Below are 22,243 nucleotides of genomic sequence, written 5' to 3'. Positions count from 1 at the left end.
TTCGTCGTCAAACCAGGGGTTTCGCTGTGGTGCCCGTGTGAAACCTAGCACTTCAGAGGCGGCATCTCTGATGGCTGCAAGGCAATGTTTTCACTGATTTTCAATGCTTAATGCAGTCGACATTGGACTCTTTAAGAGGTTACTAGATACTCGATCGGAAGAGGACATGGCAGTCTCTTGCGTTAGTAGCCGTCTAACGTCGAATCTTCTTACAGTACTTCCTCGTTTTGGCTTGGATCGGGATATCCGTAGCCGTACTTTGGCTACAACGAGGTAGTGGTCCGAGTCAATGTTGGCCTCTCGGAATGTTCGGATATCCTGGATACTGGAGAAGTGTCGTGCGTCGATCGCAATGTGGTCAATCTGGTTGATGGTTGATTGATCAGGAGATTTCCATGTCCCCTTGTGGATATTGAGATGCGTGAACTGCGTACTAGCTACGAGAACGTCTCGCCCCGCAGCAAAATCGACCAGCCTGAATCCGTTGTCGGAGGTGGTGTCGTGCAGGCTGTATCTCCCGATTATCCCACCAAAGATGTCTTCTCTTCCTAGCTTGGCATTAAAATCTCTTAAGACAATTTTAATGTCATAGCCAGGGCACTGCTCATATGTATTGTCCAAGAGCTCGAAGAATATGTCTTTGGTGCCTTCATCTTTCTCCTCTGTTGGGGCATGCACATGTAAGCTATTGCTTAAAAGAGAAAGCAATAACGACTTTACCTTCCTACTACATATCTCCTAACAACTTGCTAAAGTTAAAATCATTAAATGTAACTTTAAGCAATTTGCAATTAATCTTATAAGAGCGGTCAATGGAATGATCCTATCTACATTTGGGAATTTCAATTAATAGGAATGTTAAGAAATCTTCTGATGCTAGTTTTAGCAATTTACTAGTTAGAAAAAGGAAAACAAAGGTTAAACATTTTAGAGTCTCTCAGTAAATTACTAAACATTTAACAATTTGCAACTTAGTAAGGTGCTAAGCCCTTTACAATAAGTTCCTTAAAATTGTGCTTCAATGCCTTATGTATAACAATTTATTTTTCTAAAATGACTCTCAATGCTTGGAAAGATGAACGAGCTTGTTTTATATCTGTTCATCTTTTCGAGACTCTACTGTATAGGCTTACTTTACATATTATTGTTAATATTAAAACCCAAGGTTAATTCCATATAAACTTCGGGTCAATTGGTTTTCATTGAAATCATTTTATTCTCATTTAGAAATTAACAATTTTATTTATAAAAAACATGTTGAACACAAAATAATAATACTTTCTCTGGCTGACCTTTACGTTTTACACATATTATTTATGACAGTTAATTCGAATTTTCTTATTGCTTCTGCGGAAACGGAAATGCCATAGCTTCACTCTCCACTGGCACAGTCGCCATCTGCTTTTCAAACCAATAATGTAGCAAAGACAAAAACCTTAATTGTTTTCTGTGCCCTCTATTGGAATACGATTATGCTAGCACTGGTCACTCTTTAAACGCCAAATGTCAAATTAGATTTTGTGTGATTTCTTATTTGTTGGTTGTGTATTTGTTGTTTATTTCCGTATCACGTTGAAGGTGTTTCTATTTCCTCTTGTCAAATGTAGTCAAACAATTTTGCGTTCGAAGTGAGTTGTATCGGTGTCGGTAGAAAGTAAAAACAAACAAAGTGCTATCTATAAATGTCGAATCCAACGAATCTGCCTTCGATACCACCCCCTCCTCCGCCGGTGATGGCTAATTTCACACCCAACCGGCACAAAAATTTCTTCCCAACTCATGCCACGGGCTGTGGCATCGACGAATGCAGCTGGGCAGATGCCTGGCCAGAATTACAAAAGGCCTGTTTTCTGTGCAAGGTTTGCACCTACGCACCACCCAAAGCCTGCCGATATAACAACATCCCGAGCATTCTCCAAAAGGGACCAACCTGCGGATTGGCCGCATTAAGTATGCTCCTAAATGGTAATCCAACTGCGGAGGAACTTCTCAAAAAAGCCAAACAACTTAACTACACCAATAACGGTGAGATGTTTAGTGCCAAAAATCTATTTAAATTGATTTGTGATACATTGACCGACCGAGATAACGACGGATCGAAGACGACGACGGTGACGACCGCGACGGTGGCAGGTGGAAGCGAAATGCCCCAATTCGATTGTCAAATGTACGAAGGTCAACTAAATTGTGCCAAGGTCAGAGATTGTTTACTCAATGGTGCGTGCATTTTCATTGCGTATCCTTTTTAAATTAATTTAATTCTTATTTAAAGATAATTTTAATCTATTACAATATTTTTTTTTCATAATCAGACATTACAGAGAATTACAATGGAATAATTTTTAATATAATTTTGTAAACAAAGCAAATTAAGTGAATTGGCATAGAGTGAAGTGACATTCGGCCATCGTTTTCGAAATTGAATTTCGAACTCATTCGAGTCTCGACATTCGGGTGTCTCTTTTATATAGCAATGCTGCCATTTTATTTTATATGTTGTCTGGGACAATTTCTTAGGGAGTGTTTTTAGTACATAATTAAAATATCTCGCTGTTGGTGAGGGAAAAATTAATGTTTAAATTTGTTTTACGTAAAAAGAAGAAACAAGAAAACTCTAATAATATTTCAACTTTTCCCACAATTTCACAAAACAAGCTAAAACTTCTCAACATTTAATTTAGGGGTTCGCTAATGAGTTCTTTCTGAAATATAAAAGCATTGAATTAACAGATTTGGACTGCTAGTCGATTAATGTTCCCACGTTACGTGACTGTTTACCTCTGCCATTTTACCTCCAGAGCAGGCAAGGAAGTTTGATGTGGCTTATTTTAAATGCAGGGTGCTTCTTTAGTAATGCAAAGTCCAATCTTTCTGTTTTTGATATTTTTTTATTATTATAAGGCTTTGGTATTATTCGGAATTGCTGAACCAAGCTGTAAATCTAAAGCGTACATTTTTCATGGCTAACGAAGAAGCAGCATCCAAAAACACTTAGAATATATAATAAAACGATTTTAATTACACCCATTGTACTGAGATTTACTAACTTTTTAAGAGGATACGGTTTATTTTGTATAAACATTTTAGTCCTTACGGTCATCTATTATTATATAGTTTGACAAAATACACAAAAACAAGTTCAAAAGTTTCTTCATATTTCCGCTCAATCTACACTACCGCTAGTAGCGTCTAGTTCTCATTTCATTTTGACAAATTTAAAATAAATTATAATTAAAATTATCCATTTCTAACTTCCCATAGGAAATTAATGTAATCGGCATTCGAAGGTTCTTAAAATCTTAATCAAAGATTTTAGAGATGATGAAAACTAATTTTTTCACCTCGAGGATTTTTCAAACAAAAATCATATTGCCTCCATTATAAAATTGTCAGAAAAATCAAAGTAAAGGTTTATTTTCACAGAGAATAAAAACCTAAGAAACTCTTCAAAAAGTTGGTTAAAATTGATTTTTGATTCGAATATCTTGTCACAATTTTAAGATATAACCTTTAAACTAGTTTCATTTTATAAAAAAAAGTGCTACGTCGTTGTCCTATCTAAACTATTGGTATAATTAACTAAACCAAATATTTCAGAAACAACATTTTTGTTATTCTGTTATGTAGTACGGAATCAAAGGAATCTGAGAAATCAAAACTTCTTCGCCTTTGTAGTTCTTTTTCAAAATTGTGCTTTAATAACGTCGTTCATTAATTTCTTCACTGAAAATTCGGGTGCCATTTGATGCTCATTGATGCCGATCAAAAAAATCAAATTGGGTAGCGCAACAGTCCGTTCTACGTTGTAAACCAGGGCCTAGTGACTCTCAACCATTCCTGTGTGCGAGTACTGTTGTCAGGAATGGAAGGGACCTACAATTTTTAGGCCGAATCCGAACGGCTAATTTGAGTAAGCACTTTTTCATGACAAGAATTGCTCTTGAAGGATTTGTCAATTCCTTTTTTTTGTCAATTATTTTTTTTTTAAATTAAGGTGGCACAGGCAGGAATTGAATCCAAGACCAATTGCATGACAGTCCAACACACTAACCATCATGCCACGGGTACTACTCATTGATGCCGATTGATCTCTTTTTTTTGGTCGGTATATCAGTTTTCGTTGAAATATCTAAGATCGTCCATCCAAATAAGAGTTTGGTCTTCACTCGGTCTACATTCGTTTAGTTGGGTCAATTTGCGTTGAAGTGGGTCAGTTATGTTTGTTAAACATTTGTTTTTTGTCCTCTGGTGTTTCGGCAGCAAAATCATGTCAAAAATACAGATTTTTTAAAATCTCGCTTATTCAAAATCCCAATCAATAATTTTTAAATGCATACATTAAACTAAATAACAATAGGTGTCAAAGGTTTCAATGTAAAACTACTTCTAATATAATAATTTTGTAATTTGTTTTGTTTCTAGACAGTACAGAAAATTAAATGCCGCAAACGCAAAATAATGCTAATACGTGGCATTGCAGGCTGAAAGTTTTAGTTGGAAGAAAAAGTGTACACGATTTTTTAAATTAAACAACTAGCTTTCATTGCAAAATCGGGATGATAAAAAAGGGGTTTGAAAACCGGGCTTTTAAGAAACGGGAATATAAAAAGCGTAATATCGAACCCAATTAAAAAAAAATATTAAATTCAGAGTAATATTTTTGATTCTAAGCCATGACAGAATAAACATTTTTAATTCTAAGTCATGACAGAATTAACAAAAATTTTCTTGCAAACAAAATTAAAGTCTATAAAAAATAGGGGTAGATCGTTGAGGGGGAATTGTATATAAAAATTAAAAATTTAGTTGGATGAAAAATAGATTATCCACCCTGGCCGATATGTGCGCTAAGATTCACGAAAATCGGTCGATCCGTTTCCCAGGAGTTCAATTACAAACACAGTGACATGAGAATTTTTTATATTATATATTGTTTTTAACATTTATTTATTACCAAAATTAAAAGGTTGTGGCTTCAAAACCATTTTACTCTATGTTGAATTTTGTTTTTAACATAAGAAAATGTTCCATTAATATCGGTATTATTTTTTATAAGAAATACAAATTTTCAAAAATTGCTTTTAAAATTGATAAAAATTGGTTTCTGACTAAAAACCTCGTTAACAAAAACAGATGTTGACATCAAATATATTGTATCATATGCAAAATATTGTTGTTTACTTTTAGTTAGTTTATAAGAAAAATTCAACTGACATCAATTGACAACAAAACGCCAAAAAAAGATCTTGATTTCAATGAGTGATGAATTTATTTGGTCATTTCTCACTAACGGTTTCACAACCGCTGTAAAAATCAAATCGAAATAATTTTTTCATATCAATGTTAATGTTAATAATTTGTACTCAATTTACAAATATCTTGCAATGGTTTCTTTGTCCCCTATTACACGTTGACACACGACTCACTTTTGACTTTCCTTATAAGAAGTAAGAAAACAGCTTTGAAATGTGAAAAAGCAAAGCAGAGGAGACTCTGGGTTAAGACTTGGAGAAAAAAAGTTAGAACATAGTTCGTTCAGCTTCATTGCATGGGAGCTTCGAACAGACGGCAAAACTTCATTTTTTAATTATTTAAGGATGTCGGACGAAACTTTTCAGCTGGTTTTGATAATGGTCAGTAGTGACATAACTAAAACCAGCACTTTGATGAGGGACGCAATACCACCGACAGAAAAACTGGCAGCCACTTTGAAATTCCTTGCAACAGGCAAGTCGTACATGATTACCAACTACCAGATCGGGCTATCACAGCCTTTTTTAAGTAGAAGTGTACCAGCCGAGCTCTGTGGAAAAATCTATGCCCATATATTTGTATAACAATCCCTTAAACCGGGAATCCCTATTTTGTTCACATTAACCATTAAACTTTTTTGTTTTTCTTTTGCTTTCCTGTAAAACGTGGTAATATGGGAGTTACGCACTTTTCTGGTTTTCAAACAAATTCTATGTTTTTTATCCCAGCAACAAGAAAATCGAATGAAAAAGAACAGTGAAGAACTAAACGAATATGAGAAAAAAGAAACTTCAAAGTGAGTCTACTAAAAATGTGCTCGAGACTCATCGGAAATTTTTGTTTGCATCTCATTTTCTTACATCTGCTTTCTTTTTCGCACTCATGTGAGTCGTGAGTCGTCAGGCGTTGTGTAAAAGCAGACTTTTAATAAATAAAACTAAGTATTTAAATTTCATTATTTTCATCGACGCTTAATTTCACACCTATGAATAGTTTTCCTAGCAATTGTATTAAACCTCTTAATATTCGACATTCTAAACATAATTTTTCATATTTTCCTTAAATTTATCCAGAGGAATATAAAATTTGGTTTGGTACATGGAATTTTCTATACAACAAATCATATTAGAAAAATTGAGTCCTTTGGAGCTAGTTATAGCTATTATTGATTTTGAAAGATTTAAAATATAAATAAAGATATTGTATTGAACCCGAAACTTATGTGCAGTTGACCTGAATTTTTTAACTATAAAATCACTTTCAATTAAAAGCTGAAACGTCACTTTAAACATTTATAACTAATATAAATTATCCAATATTAAGACACTGCTAAATGAATTTGAACACTTAGTACTTAGTACAAGAGCCCACTGCACAATTGTTAGATGTGGCATCACTGAAATCAAAAGTGACAGCTGACAGTTCAGACAGTTTGCGAATCAAATTGGAAATTTTGTTTACATGCGGTGTGTTTTAATTTGCCGATTTATCCGAATATAGTTTTCCCTTTGTTTAAATAATTCATTTTTAAAGTAAAGTAATAATGGCAACTGAAGAAGAGCAGGTAAATAAGTGTTAATATGAAATACAAGAAATATATTTTTGATTCAATCATAAATTTCTATCTTAGATCCAAGTCATTCCAGTCAAGGAACCACTTGACTTGATCCGTCTCAGTTTGGATGAGAAAATCTATGTAAAAATGCGCAACGAACGGGAGCTTCGTGGAAGATTACATGTAAAACAAATCTATTTAAATATATAAATACACATATACAAATATTTAGTGTAATTGTTTATAGGCTTTTGATCAACATTTAAATATGGTCCTTGGTGATGCTGAAGAAACTGTGACCACAGTTGAAATCGACGAGGAAACTTACGAAGAAGTGTACAAGACCGCCAAAAGAACAATTCCAATGTTATTTGTTCGTGGTGATGGAGTTATTCTCGTCTCGCCGCCAATGCGCGCTGGTTAACTATTATAAGATTCAATTCATGAAATATACGATAGACATAAACAAATGTGATTGTTTTTACTTTTTTAAAAATTAACATTAAATGTCATGTCATTCCAAAAGGGGATTACTTTGGGATGCGATGTTACTTATAGTAACTTTTTGAATGTGTCCTATTATTTGAAATCTTTACTTTTACCTCCTAAGCTCAAAGAAATGTTATTCACTGAAGTCCACCTTTTGCTATTAAGTTTTTCTTTGCTGTAAACTGAGAATTGCAATTTTTTTATATTTTAAATAATGATGTCAAAATTTGTTTCGAAATTTTCCTTAACATTCCAAAATCTAGATATGATCCGGACTTTAATAATTTACCATGCTTAAAATACGGCCATAAAGCTCATTGGGCTTTAATTATAGGATACTTAATTGATGAAAGGGATGAGGTAACAGAATGTTTGTGTCATATTTAAATAAAATAAAATATTTATTTATTTTTGTTTCTTTAAAGTTCTATGTTATTGCACGTCATGGAAAATCAAAGAATCTAGCTGTGTGGTCGCTGAAGTCATTGAGTGCTAGTAATTCTAATTTGGAAGAATTTTCCCAACCAATTGGTTATCCAAATTGTGAATTTCTTCTACCCAAAGATGGTATTGGCGGAGAATTAGGATTGAAAAATCAAGCGATTATTGTAAGCGGATGGAATAAGGAAACGTTTATTGTCAGATAACGTTTAAGAGTTGATTAATTGTGAAACATCGACAAAATTAGATAAATTAAATTATTAACGAAACCAAACAAAAATAAAATTGAATGTGTTTTATTTTGAGTTTTTCTCTTGAATAAAAAGACGAAGTGCTAAAGAAAAAGGTGACGTACATATGCAACTAAGGAACCTTTAGAACGACGAAATCGTTTGATTTTGGAAACTTAATTGAATTTTGATAAGCTATAATTGCAAGAGTTGGAAAATAACAGAAACAAAGTTAGGAACTTCGACTGCCCAAGAATATTCTAGACCACTTTAATGTATTGGAACTCCCTAATCATATGTAAGTAGAAAGAATATTTTGTGCTGGAAGTTCTTTTAATTCTAATTAATTCCTTAAGTTTCAGATCATATTTTCGACAGAATAAGGAAGCGTTTGTTTTTGTATTAAACTAGTTTGAGGCCAATTTAAAAATGCAAGCTCCTCTTTAATCCCTGATATACTAAAATTAGCTTGTGCCTTTAGATTTTTTGCTAGTGGGAGTTATCAAAGCAGCTTAGGAAATGATTTTGACTTAGACCTGTCACAATCCTCGGTTTCCTTATTATTAAAAGAAGTTGTGAGTGCAATTGAAGACAAATTAGGTCCAACCTGGATCAGTCTCTACATTTCATTCGATGAAAAACAAAATGCACTAAACTATTTATTTTTTTCATCGGCCAGGTTACCAGGTTAGGAATCGTTGCTCCGATTGAATTGCGTCACCAGTATCTTAACAGAAAAGGATATTACAGTTTAAACGCAATGATAGTAACTGTTTTCCTTGAGAATAGCTTTTGTTTTTTAATGCAAGTTTTTAAGGCGTGTAACCATAAAATATGTATTTGCTATGCTGACGCAAGATATCCTGGATCGACCCATGATTCCTTTGTATGGAACTGCAGTAACCTTAAGTCAGTTCTTGAAACGTACTACCAAAGGAGAGAACGTTCAATGTACCTTAGTAGTTTTTATATTTTTATTCCGTCGTTCTTAATTTTCGGAGACGCCGCCGCCGGTTATACCTACTATCGTTTTGTTTGCTCACTAATTTTAGAAACGTAAGTTCTTTAATCAATAAGCAACACGCCAAAGGCAGAAATATAATAGAAAGGACTATTGGCGTTCTTAAGAGTCGATTTCGCTGTCTTTTAAATTAAAGGAAATTTAATGCATTCCGCTCCTTCAAAGGCAAAAGAAATTGTGAATGCATGCTTTGCCTTGTATGAAATACCGAGTTACAAATCCTGAGATTGTAGAAGAGGAATAACTTTACCAACAGAAGAAATACAACTCGAAACTCCAAGCAGTGCAGAAGCCGAACGCAGAAGAAATCAAATAGAATCTCTCTAAACAGAAAGCATAACATTGGGATGCAATTCAAGTTTATTTTTTTTTTCATAAAAAATAAAAAATATATTTTAACAAGAAAAAAAGCAAAATAATTTATTTATAACTACAATATAAGAAAAAGTACAAGAAAATACATTTTGTTTTAATTTTTTTAAATTAAATTGCTTTTTTCGTTTCCATTTCTAGATAATATTCAACATATCGACGGTTTTTATCAAAATTTTCTTTTTTTTGTTTTTTTTTTTTTTTCAGCGGCTTTTAATACAGCAAGGTTCTCTCTTTGAATTTCGTAACTTTTTCTGGAATATCTGGCGATGCCGGACAGAAAACTTAACTTCTCTTTTTCCGTTTTTACCAACTCTGTCTGTGTTGCAGTTTGACCTCGTAACAAGCGAAGTCGTCCTTTTTCAGATTATCAATGTCTTGTAAACCGATATTTAAGTCCTCTGAAGCTTGGCTAGATGAACCAATGCGCATACCTTCTGGCCTTACAGCTTGCTCGAGTCCAAGCAGTTCACCCACAGCTTGTTCCAAAGGTGTTAAGAAAACTTGAGAGTATTTACCCCCACCAGTTGCCACTTCGTCTTTGTTCATCAAAAGCTTTCTTTTGATTTTAGCTTAAAATCCAGCCAAACCTGTTGAATGAATAAAAGTTTTATTTGATAAGTTTTTTCCAAATTTAAATTTACTTGTGCCATTCTTTTCCATCGCGAGTAGGTGGCCCAAGTGATTTTAGGGTTGTAGCCAATTGGTCCCGATTTTCCTTTTGGTTTCTTTTGGAAGAACCAAACTCTCCAACACCTCTCGCTAGATTCGGGTTCAATTCCATCAGTTCGAATAACTTTCCGAAATGATTTTTATTAGTTCTCTTGCAGCTGAATAAAAAAATGCATTGATTCATGTTATTTTATAAAAGAAATGAAATAAACATACATATGTACTTAGATTGTTTTATTTTCCGATTTTTTTTTTTTAAATAAGCTTCGACCTTTTCTCACACAATATGAACGTTTGAGCCATAGTTTTTAGCATACTTAAGGACTTAAATTTGCCATTATTCTTAGAGCTCAATTTAAAGTCCTTAACTTAAAGTTCCAAAGTTCTTTTAAGCAACTGAAAGTTCTGACCTTTTCTATGTTTAAAGTACATTAGAGAAGTTCGAACTGGAATCCATTACATTTTTGAGTCATCAGTTAAAACTGAAAGATTTCATGCCCAGAAAAATACAGCCGTTCTCTGGTGGAACGAAGATTTTTCTATCCTAAGGAAAAGACCCCTTATAGTTTATAAGCTAGCTAAAGAAAATGCCAAAAAAACAGAGATTGGAGAGAATATTGTTGGTCGATTGAAGACATAAAAGATTCTGCCAGACTAAGTAAAGTCTTATCGAAGTAATTGTAATCCATCTTTACTTAAGAAATCTGATGAATTGTTGACATCCAGCTGAGTCCTTGGAAGTACTGATGGCGACTCATTTTCCGGGCTGCGAGAATTGCAACCCCGAAGCGCTTAAAACTTCAAACACTAATCTATAGTTTATATAGAACAAATTAATTCTGTTATTATAGGAGAAAGCATTTCCTGAGCTGTTTAAACTTTAACTCCTTTTGAATCTCCATGTTTGGATGGAATACTAATAATAATGGTACGAAAACTGCAAGACATAGCAGTAACATGGCTGGAGACCATTTTCAAAGGATGCCATTATCGCAATCATGTATCGGAGAGATGAAGACAGTTTAAAGTAGTTTTTTATCCCTAAAGTGAGTAAGCCAACGATGTCGGTGTTCTCTCTCTGCTCTTATAGATCTTAGTCATGAATAAAATCTTCATAAAGTTTAAAAGTTGTGGGGTAAAGTCAGCTAAATTGGAAATTAAATATCGAAGAACGGGTTGAGAAAGCTTGCATTGCCATTTACGTCTATTGAAAAACATTTTGTAGAAAGTGGGACATTAAAAAGCAGATTATTTTAGGGACGTACATAGCCAATGAACGTCCTATTTTGTCTTATGGATCAATATCGTGAAACTAAGTAGGTTTTAAAGGATAGCTAGTGTCATGAGCTACATGAGCCCTTCGAACCTCCCCAACAGATGTTTTAAATGTTATTTTACACCTCCTACCAGTAGACCTAGACATTAAATATTAAGTATCGTGCAGCGCGCTACGGCTTAAAGAATCAAACTGTTGGTTTTCTAGGCCCTATGTGCCAATGGCTGATCCAGAGGGGAGGGTCCTAGGGGTCATGACCCCCTCGAAGACAATTTGTTTGTTTTTTCGAAGGAATTCCCTTTAGTTCAAAACTAATCATATTGCGTTAATGGACATGACTACCATTATACTTTGAATTATTATTTTTTTGTATATGAAAACAAAATTTGTATTTTACTTCCTTAAACTTGTTGTTCAAATAGCGGTTTGCTGTCAAAAACAACACAAATTTCTTTCTTTTCACTCAATTTAGAATTTGAAAAAAACTTTAGTCATGTTTTAAATTATTTTCATAAAATTTGTTTCTAGGACAATGACCAAATTTTATGCTATTTAAAAATATGTGATTTTTAAAACTTTTTCTAAATTTTGTATTCTTTATTTGGCTTCTCTTTAAATTTGAAATGTTGAATACAAAAGATCTTAAAAAATTAAATAAATCTACTTTTAAAGTAAATTTGCTTTGGAAACTCTAGATTTGAGATTTAAACACGAATTTCAAGAATGTAAATATCCCAAAAGCTAAAGTGTCACTTTTGTTAAAACATTATAAACGTTTCATATTTATTGAAATAAAAGTTTTGAATCTCTTGAGATTTAAAGTGAAAAGAATCGTGTAATTTGTAAGTGCCACACAAAAGTTTCTTCCAAACTTATTTGTTTACCTTAGTTTGTTTTAATTTAATTTTTTAGAGAAATTATGTACTTTAACGCACCTATATACTCATATTGAAGAACCAAGCAATTTTCTCCATAAAATGTTTAAGTTTCGTTGACTCCTTTAAGGTCAAAATAAGAGTAAGAATAAAAAATAGCGATAGTAATAATAGACTCTCGAAAAAAAACAGTTAAAATAGTTTGTGACTAAAGGTGCCACTTTAGAAATTGAAATCAGTAAATGTAAGGTTAAGACACACTTTGTGTTATTTAAATTTTGCTAACCTCCTTTTCAAAACATTAAAGAGCATTTTTAAGCGGTGAGTAAAAACTTATCTAAGTGTGTGACCCCCCCCCCCACCTGATTTAAAGTCTAGATCCACCCTTGCTATGGGCATGACAACACAACGAACTGATTTTAGTAGATATTTTTGCGACTGCACCCCTGCCTTAAACCTCAACAAATATTTTAAAGTCATATTTCCTGCCAGAAAGGATTGGAAGGATAGCATGATTACGAAAGACTTCCATACCACTTTCTTTTCTGACGGGTGAAAGATAGACCGTGGAGTTGGCAGCCAAGCGGCTATTATGGCTATCAATTCGGCATCAACATCCCCTATACTGGTCCAAAAATTTCGAGATAAACTATCCAAGAAACGGCCTTTAATAGCTTACTTCCGGGAAGGATAAATATTCCTCTTAAAGCTATGAATACAAAATTTTCTCAATTAAAGTCTAACGGACTTTACCATATCCAGAATGATATAGCCCACAAAAACCGTTCTATCGAACGGCTATATATCATGGCATGATATAGCCAGAGTCACTGCAATATGCACATAGGTACTGAACATTGGCCGATAGGAGAGCATTCCTTAAAGATTTTGATGAACATTCCGAGATGAAAATCAAAGATCTATGGCTCTAGAATCGATAATTTTGTCAGTATAAAATCGTCATAATATTATATTTTTATAATATTTACAAACAAATATAGTTTCACCTTATTTTGAAGAAAACGTATCCTATGATATTATGCTCACAAGCAAACTTATGTAAGTCTTTAATTTCTATTTGTTATAAAATGATAAGCAAGTTCTACTATTTCCATACTTTCTCTTTGTAAAAATGTACATTCTGTTTGTCCGATTAGTAGAGGAAGCCACTGTACGTTGTTTTTTGGCTATCGCAGTAAGGTACAAATAAACTGGTCGACAGGCATTCATTGGCTCCAATCTCGTGTTGTCGAAGAACGAGTTGGAAATCTAAATTGAGATAGCTGCCAAAAATGAAGCAACTCTCAGCTGTTCATAAAAAACAGCCAAACCTTGGGTAGGTTCAGACAACGTGAAGAACTTCATTTGCAGTAAACTTCATCCTAGTTTTTCAGTTGAATGAAAAACATGAGCAACTGTCATTTTGACATAAGTAGACTTGGCTTGATAGTTAGGAAGATTTTTGTTTACACTTTCCAGTAAACTTTTTATTATAGTGGCCTTTATTGGAAGGTCATTTTTTGGCAGCTGGATAAATATATACTAGAAACTTGCCCTGCTTACGTAGGTACTATGAACCTGCACATTTAAATTTCGAGGTCCAAAATTATTTTAAAACAATGTTTTGAACTGATAAATTAAATAGTTCACTGAATTTTTACCAAAAAAAAAGTAATATAAAATCAATTTTCAGGCTCCTTCAAATTCAACCATATGTTTCATGTAAATCACCTGTTCTGTCACATATCCACATAATATGTATACATATGTATGCACAAGTATACCTTTCGATTCCTTTTTTGACATCCCAGCGTTTTCTTCACAAGTAAAACACTAACAAAAAGGCATTCCGATACCCTGTCTGTATGAAATTGAATGCAGCCATTGTAACTGGAAATAAATCTATACTATTTCGAAGAGTTTTGAGGGCCTTGGGTCGAGCTCAATGTCAAAATACCTAGTTCTTCAGGTTTTTAAGATGTTATCTTTTTAAATTTGAAAAAGCACATAAGGCTTTAAAATTGATTTTCATTTTATATCAACACAATTCCTTATGATTTCCCAATATTTAATCAGTATGTTGGATATGAAGCTAGTCTATGCCTCTCCGTCATAAAAATTAAGGAAACGATAAACCATTTGTGGTAAAACAAAATTTCAACAGAAGAAGACAAAACGGCTTAGAAGAAATTTTTTGCTTTTATATCTTTTATATTTTATCCGGTGTCTATATAAACTAGACTTTCCCATCAAGTTTTTAAAATATATTGACAAAATATAGAAATAATTTTGAAAAATTCTAAAACGTATTTTTGAAAATTTTCCAAAACTTCATATTGTCAAATGAAGGCTCTATCAGGATATTTAATAACTTATGAGAATGATTCACTATAAACTGTTCTAGGAACTAGATGATGATTCTTAAACTATACTGTGTTTTACCTTAGCCTTAAAAACACCTTTTGTGATTTTTGAAAAGGCATGTATTTTAGAAACTTGATGCTCGTTCACGTGTGTTTGTGATGAGGTTTTTTAAAGTTTTAGAGGATTAAGAATATGAAACTTCATTTCATTAAATAAAAATGATTTTTGATATTAATCTTGAATTAGAGCGCTTCAAAATAAAGCGCTTCTAATAAAAAAAAAACTTTTTTTCAAATACTTATTTTAATTTTTTTTTTAAATTACTAAGTTATAATATGTTAAACGTTAAACTGATAAATGATAATACATGACAATTTATTGAAAAGCTAATGATGTTTACGCGTACTTATATTTAATTGTAGAAATAATTGCATTGTCTTGGACTTTCTTTTTGTTAGGTTTTTTCTGGGGATTTAAAGGTGCTCTTATTGGACCCTTGCCTTAGTCGTTGCAGGAGCTGCTGATGGAAAAATTTTCAAAATTAGCACCACTTTTTATATCAAGTCAAATTTCTCGTATAGTGTTGACAAATTAAAAGAAAGCAAAACAAAGCAGGAAGTAAACATAAGTTTATTGATTCTTCAAGGCTGAATTATAAATAGAGTTTTTTTTACTTTTTAAAAACGCTTTTCAAACAAACTAGGCAGAGGAATACGAAAAATATCATAACAAAAGTTAAATAAATCATCTTTGATTTGTGCCAATATGGCCTTGACCTGAATTCTAATTGAGTTTTTCGTACTACAATTCAAGTACTTTATATATTATGGAACACCTATGTAAATAAAGCAGGATTTATGAATTAAGTTAGTTAATTACGAATTGAAATAGGAATAATAAATTTAGCAAATTTGAAGGTTTACCAAAATCATATGATGATTGGACTTAATAATGGTACTCGAATATCGATATTGATACTCTACCTTGAGTAGGTTTCTATTTATGTGTTTATATATACTTCCGGCTTCTTTTGAAATAAGTTCGTTTGTTATTAACGCTTCTCGTGGCACTTGATGGTAATGCATTCCATATTCGTAAGGTACGGTAAAAAAAACCTATCTCTGTACTTCACAGTACGGCCAAAGTGTGAGCTGAATGATAGACTATTCCTATAAAACCGAAAGTAAATATTTTGGTTAAATTTTAATAGGAAAGGAATGCAGCTGGCTATTACAATAAAGCAGAGTTCGTTAAAATAAAATAATAAACCCAACTTTACAACTACCACTACATCTTATAGTGTGACTTTTTTTCTTGTCACACATTTGAAACTTTATTTCAAATGCCGGGAATCGCAGAATGGTCTGTATCCTCGAATTCTTTGGTAGTAAGAATTTCTAATCGATATTTTTCCAATATTCGTTAAAACTTTCCAATAACGTTGATAATCGTGGATAAATGGAAAAAATATATCTTAGAATTTATCAACTATACTACTACAAAATATTTCAAAAACTTAATGTGACATGTCTGGTTTACAGAGAGATTCGATAAAAAACAAAAATCACTTCAAACCATTTTGCCTTTTTCTACTGAAAAAGATTTTAACTTAGAAGGTTTATCGTTTCTTAAAAATTGATGACGAAGAGTGAGATTTTAGACAAACGACTAATGGGGACATTTCGAAAATTGTATGAAATACTAAATATTCAAGATAGGGGTTTGAGATTGCAAAATAAAATGAAAATAAATTTACACAGCCTCAAAAAGCCTTATGGTTTTTTTTTTTTAATGTTAATAGGTTAATCTGAAAAATGTTAGTTATAACTTAGGCTATCGAAACTCTTTGACACAGTATATCAATATCAGACCTAAGGAAAACAGATGATTTGTTTCGAGCTGTAAGGAGGTTTTCAGGGTTAAGAGTGTAAGTAAGAAAACCGGAGTAAGTTCAAGAAAGCCATTAAGATCTGCAACGCCCATTTTCGATGAACGCGAGGAATTCTTCCTCTTCCTCGGTTCCCACACTCGTTGCTAGTCAAATACTCTATTTGTAAGCTTTCTGAATAAAGCTAATCTCTTTGCTATGCAGTTCGCCACCAATTAAACGCTGATGCTAGTGAGTATTATGGCTCTTCTTGTCATTAAGCGATTTAATGATTCTATGGGGCTAATATTTATTCGTATTCGTACTTTGGCGAGGTTCCTAGAAGATCTCAATATTAATAAATCCGCTGGCGCTGGTCCGGATGGTATCCACGCTATTGTTCTAAAGAGGCGTTCTTCCACACTGGTAAAATCACTGCATAAGCTTCCTCATCTGTCTCGTTCCAATCAGATAGTATTTGTCCAATCCATCCCCAAAAAAGAAGAATCATCCTCACCCTCTTATTACCAACTGATTGCACTTACGTCCCTTCCTTCCAAGATCATGAAAACTCCGATTAATTATCAGCTCAAGAAATGTCTCGAAGATCGGAATCTGTTAAATGACGGACAGTGTGGCTTTCACAGCAATAGGTCCACTATTGATTTCATGGTTCGCACCGAAAAATACAGCAAATCCTTACATCGTTTTGGAGAAAGTAAGATTATTGCACTTGATATATCAAAAGCATTTTTTTTATCGAAAATGCGTGCTTTAGGTCTTGTATCGTTAAAGCAAGATATACCCCCTAGCCATTATTGATGAATGGCACTTGCATTGAGAAGAATGAACATCTATAGAAATAACCAGGTCCATTTCTCCCCTTAAACAGTTCTACCGTAATACTTGCATTTCCAGGAACGCTCATCGCCAGGGTTGCCTTTTTTTGGTTAAAAGGAAGATGATGTCAAACATGTTTCAAGCCCTGGTGATTGCATAGGTATCTATTTTATTTTTCCATTTTTTACCAATTTATACCATCATTGCATTTGTTTTGCCTTTCTTAGATTTGGGCTCTACTCTTTTCAGCTGAAGTTATGAGATCATTTAGCTCTCTAAAGCCCTTCTAGGGAAAAACAGAGGAAGTTTGCTACCTGAGAACTTTAAAAAGCTTTCGCTACTCGATGGAACTATAATTAATTGCATTTTTGTTTATGTTCCTAGTATTTTTAAATGAATGCCTTTTATTGGCCTTTTTAAGTGTTTTGTTTTGGCTTTTTTTAATATTTTATGTCAAAAAAGTCCTAACCCTGCTCATCACTTTATCCTCGGGCCGAACTTCGGTCGTATTGTCAAGTACAGAGATTCTTTCTTTAGTTGTACTAAGCGATTGTGGAATCCATGTCACACTGTGTTTTTCCCAATCATTGCAATATTCAGGAATTCAAAACCAATATGCACCGACACCTTCTTTCAACCACTTTCTCTCTTTTCCTAGTGCCCACACTGTGTCTTTACGTAAGAAGGGTAGCAATATCCCCTTAAGTGTGCGCTTTTTATAAAAAAAAGTAATAGAAGAATAGAATCAGTTACATTTTTACTACTTAGCTTAAAAACAGTTTGGTAAAAAATCATTAAAGAAAATTAAATATTTCGATGGCATTTTACATTTTAATACCATCATTCCCACTACCACTCTCGATATTAATTAAGATGTATTTTTAAAACGCAAACAATTTGCAAAACAAAACAATTATTGTACTAAACAAAATTAGCAAAGTTGATATTAATTTTGATAACAACACAATCAATGGATTTTTAGATTCAGCTAAATAAACTTTTAAAACAATAGAACTTATTACATGTAGCTGCCTAAAATATGCTATTTTTATGAAAAATACAAAATTTCAAGAGGTATAAATAGTGCAGAAAGTTTAGCATAAATTCAGTCGATTAAGAAACAACAAATCTTAAAAAGCATTATTATGAAGTTAACAACTCTTATCGTTGGTGTTTTGGTAGTCCTGGCTTTGGTTACCAATGGTTTGGCCCAAGATGAAACAACTGCAGCACCAGAAGAAACAACCACAACAGCAGCACCCGCAGTAGACGTTGACGTTACTGTAACCACCCCCGCATTAGGGGACGCAACTACGGTAGCCGCAACCACAGCAGCACCCTCGGCAACTACAAAAAATAGTTCTAAATTTAAGTATACGATAAAGGGAAAGATGAATATAACGAGAAAAAGGTCAACACCAGCTAATCGTCCACAAGCTAATAGGCCAATAATAGCAGTGATTCAAAGACAAAAAAAGGCAGGAGTGAGAGTTCCATCAAGGGCAAGGACAAACTGAGCAAGGAGCTTGTAAAACAGGCTTGATTTTAATTCGAAAAAGATTCATACTTTAATTTATTTATTAAAAACAATAAAACCAAAGAAAACAAATAATGAACTTTGAATGTTATTCACTTGCATCAAGGATGCAGAAGCAGTAACTGATTCGAAAATTCTAAGTTAACGAAGCAACATTATGTTTGTGTTCAAGATTTTTTGACTGAAGTTCTTGGTCTGTCAAATTTTGAAGAGTGGGGTGAAATCCTGAAAGGGCAGAAAACTGCCATAAAAAGTATGGACTGATTTTTGGCAAAAATGGTCTGTCAATCATTCAAAGAAATATTTTGGAAGAATTTTTCGGAAAGGTTAATAATTTTACTATCTCGTGAACGTTCTTTTCTGTCTAAAACTACCGAATTTGTGTATTATGGAACAACATTTAGTCAAACATATTTGACAATTGGGAGCTTTAGTCAAGGTTGGGAACAGAATTATTATTCGCAGTGGATAATTAACTATTAATATAGCGGATTTATTTCGAATAGTGAGCTTGTTGGGTAGCTGTCATATTTAAGCTTTAATTTTTTGACATTTGAAAAGTAAGAAATACGAAATTACTAAAACTGCAACAATTCACTTTAAAAATTGTGAACATTTTGGATTCAAAGCTCTTTCTCAGAGAAACGATTACAATTATCCAACGAAATGTTACCATTTATACCTTAGACTGGTTACTTTGGAGCCATGTAAAAAATAATTTTGTGTGCCGATGCTCAATAATCGTTTTAAGATTTTTAAGAATAAGGCCCTCAGGACATAAAGCTGTGAATATCATGTTGCTGATATCGAATTCATCTTTTTAAAGATACATCTTCTTCAGTACAATTAAACATCATACTGTTTTTAAATACAGAAATATTATTTGTTATTGACAAACTAGCATTGTATTGCCTTAGACTTGTATTATATGGGATTTTTAGGTGATGTGGTCACTTTCAAACTTTCAACCTCACTTCACATTTGAAGTTAGTTAAATATATAGACAACACCAATAATATAATAATATTTAAAAAAAAAAGGTATCAATCCTAAACTTCTTGGCATTATGTGAACACTGGAGCACACGCACCCTATTGCCTTGCATTTAATAACCATAATTTATTAATTTTAGGTTGGAATATAAAGGAAAAATACAACAAAAAGATAAGAAAAATGGCAGTTTAGAGATCAATAGTTGATATTTTTGTTGTTGATTCTATAAATAAAAAAGAGGCTGGGATGCGACCAACACTGATAACTTCCATCCCGTCTGTCAATTTGTCTTGCTTAAAAGGTTTGTAGGTTTTCGTGTTTTGTTAAAAAAGTTGTCGATTGAATTATTCTAAAAAAAATTTAAAATTACCAACAATATTTTGCATATTATGAAATAGTTTAATTTCAAAATCTATTTTTGTTAACGAGATTTAAAGTGGAAAAGCAATTTTAGTAGCATTTATTAAATTTTTTTATTTCCTGAAAGTTGAAAACAATACTTTTTTTAAAATAAACTAAACTTGAAGGCTATATCTCAAATTTTTAAAAAGATATTTGATTCGAAAATCAATTTTTTTTATTTTTTGTAAAAAAAACTGTCACTTTGATTTTTCTCGAAATATTCTCTGCCGTAATATGTGAACGGGTAAAGCAAATCGTCAACAGCCTGATAGGGCCTTATCAGTGTGGTTTTAGACCAGGCAGATCCACAGTCGATCTAATATTCAAGCTGCTCCAAAAAGGTTGGAAACAACTGAACACAACCTGTCAATTTCAAAAAGACAAGTTGATGCGCTGTCATGCGATATTTTTAACATCGTACTTGAAAGAATAGTGCAGAGTCTTTGATGTAGTTAAGGACTTCGTCTACCTAGCTCCGCTATGAACAAAACAACACCAGCGCTGAGATAAAATGAAAAACAACTCTTATTAAACGCTGTTTCTTTTTGCTAAGAAAGCTATACAAGACCCTCATCACCCCATCCTGTCATACGTTTTGGAAGCATGACAAAAGCGGATGAAAACACCTTGGGTCGTTTCGAGAGAAAAATTTTTTCTCGGTTGGAAAATGGAGAAAAAAGATGGAACTATGAGCTGTAGGGCATTACAGCTATGTAGACTTAGCCAGAAGGGTAAAGGTCCAACAAATAAAATGGCTGGGTCACGTGGAGCGCATGGAAACCAATACTCCGGCCCGAAAAGTCTTCGAACCACTTTGAAACCTACAGGACAGCGCAGTTGAGGAAGATCGCCAATCAGGTGGCGCGCACAAGTGGAAATTGACTTCACCCAACTTGGAGAGCGAAACTGGAGATATTAAGCTAGATGGACAAGTTTTTAAGGTGAAGTTCTAGTTCACACAGGACTGTAGCATCAATGAAAGTAAGTTAGTAAGTTACCTAGTAATTGTTTAAATAAATGGCTGGTTATTTAGTAACGGTTTTATCAGATTGTATGACAAGTCCTGCAACAAGATACGCCTCACAATTTTTTCATGGCTCACGTGCATTTTGGTTGATAACTATAGCGTTGAAAGCAGTAATATTTATCAAATCAAAAAATACTGTAAGTGGCTGCAGGCTGCAATTTTGTAGAGCATTGAATTGCTTACACATTTTATCAACGACGTCAACACCACACTTCGTACGGTAATGAGAAGTAATTACTTCAGATTTGCATTTTTCATGTGTTACGGGATCAATGGCTGCATCGTAATGCGTTGTTAAAAATAATGTGACCGACTTGTTTCTTTGTGGAACATATGAAACAAGTGTTACGTCCTTGTGAAAGTCAAAAATTGAACTTTTGTTTATTTAGCTTTAAAAGCCTTAAAATCCTTATCTATTGCAAGCCTATTAGCTTTTATTTTGAATGCAACATTTTCACCATTTTTAAAGTGAATTGTTGCAGTTTTGGTAATTTCGTATTTCTTACTTGTCAAATGTCAAAAGCTAAAGCTTCAAATATGACAACTACCCAAGAAGCTTACTAGTCGAAATTAAACCTCTTTATTAACTGTGAATACACTACACAAATTCGGTAGTTTTGGGCAGAAGAGAACACTCGCGAGATAGTAAAATAATTAACCTTTCCGAACAATTCTGCCAAAACATACCTTTCGGCAGAAATTGTTGGTCTGTCAAATGTCGTACTGTGCATCGTTAATTGGTACACCATTTTTGCCTAAAATCGGTTTATACTTTTTTTCTCTCAGAATTGTATCCACACTCTTCAAAATTTGACAGACCTACAACTTCAGTCCAAAAAACATAACGTTGTTTCGTTAGTTTAGAATTATGGAATCATCGTCTGCAGCCTTGATGCAAGTGAATAACATTCAAAGTTCATTATTTGTTTTCTTTGGTTTTATTGTTTTTAATAAATAAATTAAAGTATGAATCTTTTTTGAATTAAAATCAAGCCTGTTTTACAAGCTCCTTGCTCAGTTTGTCCTTGC

The 22,243-nt window shown here is 33.2% G+C and overlaps 2 protein-coding genes across 2 annotated transcripts; both read left to right on the top strand.

Annotated features, from left to right (window-relative positions):
* Positions 1-1,348: 1,348 nt before the first annotated feature.
* LOC129941713 (actin maturation protease) lies at positions 1,349-8,028 on the top strand. Its single transcript, XM_056050411.1, has 3 exons — positions 1,349-2,236; positions 7,561-7,657; positions 7,723-8,028. The coding sequence occupies exons 1-3, from the start codon at positions 1,683-1,685 to the stop codon at positions 7,942-7,944; spliced, it is 873 nt and encodes a 290-aa protein (XP_055906386.1). The 5' UTR covers positions 1,349-1,682; the 3' UTR covers positions 7,945-8,028.
* Positions 6,660-7,278, top strand: LOC129941714 (U6 snRNA-associated Sm-like protein LSm3). Its single transcript, XM_056050412.1, has 3 exons — positions 6,660-6,817; positions 6,884-6,991; positions 7,056-7,278. Exons 1-3 carry the CDS (start codon positions 6,797-6,799, stop codon positions 7,230-7,232), a joined length of 306 nt encoding a protein of 101 aa, XP_055906387.1. The 5' UTR covers positions 6,660-6,796; the 3' UTR covers positions 7,233-7,278.
* Positions 8,029-22,243: the final 14,215 nt, after the last annotated feature.

Source organism: Eupeodes corollae, chromosome 1, assembly GCF_945859685.1.
Source record: "Eupeodes corollae chromosome 1, idEupCoro1.1, whole genome shotgun sequence".
Taxonomy (NCBI): domain Eukaryota; kingdom Metazoa; phylum Arthropoda; class Insecta; order Diptera; family Syrphidae; genus Eupeodes; species Eupeodes corollae.
Note: the sequence above shows the minus strand (reverse complement) of the source record. Positions and strands in the feature narration are given on the sequence as shown.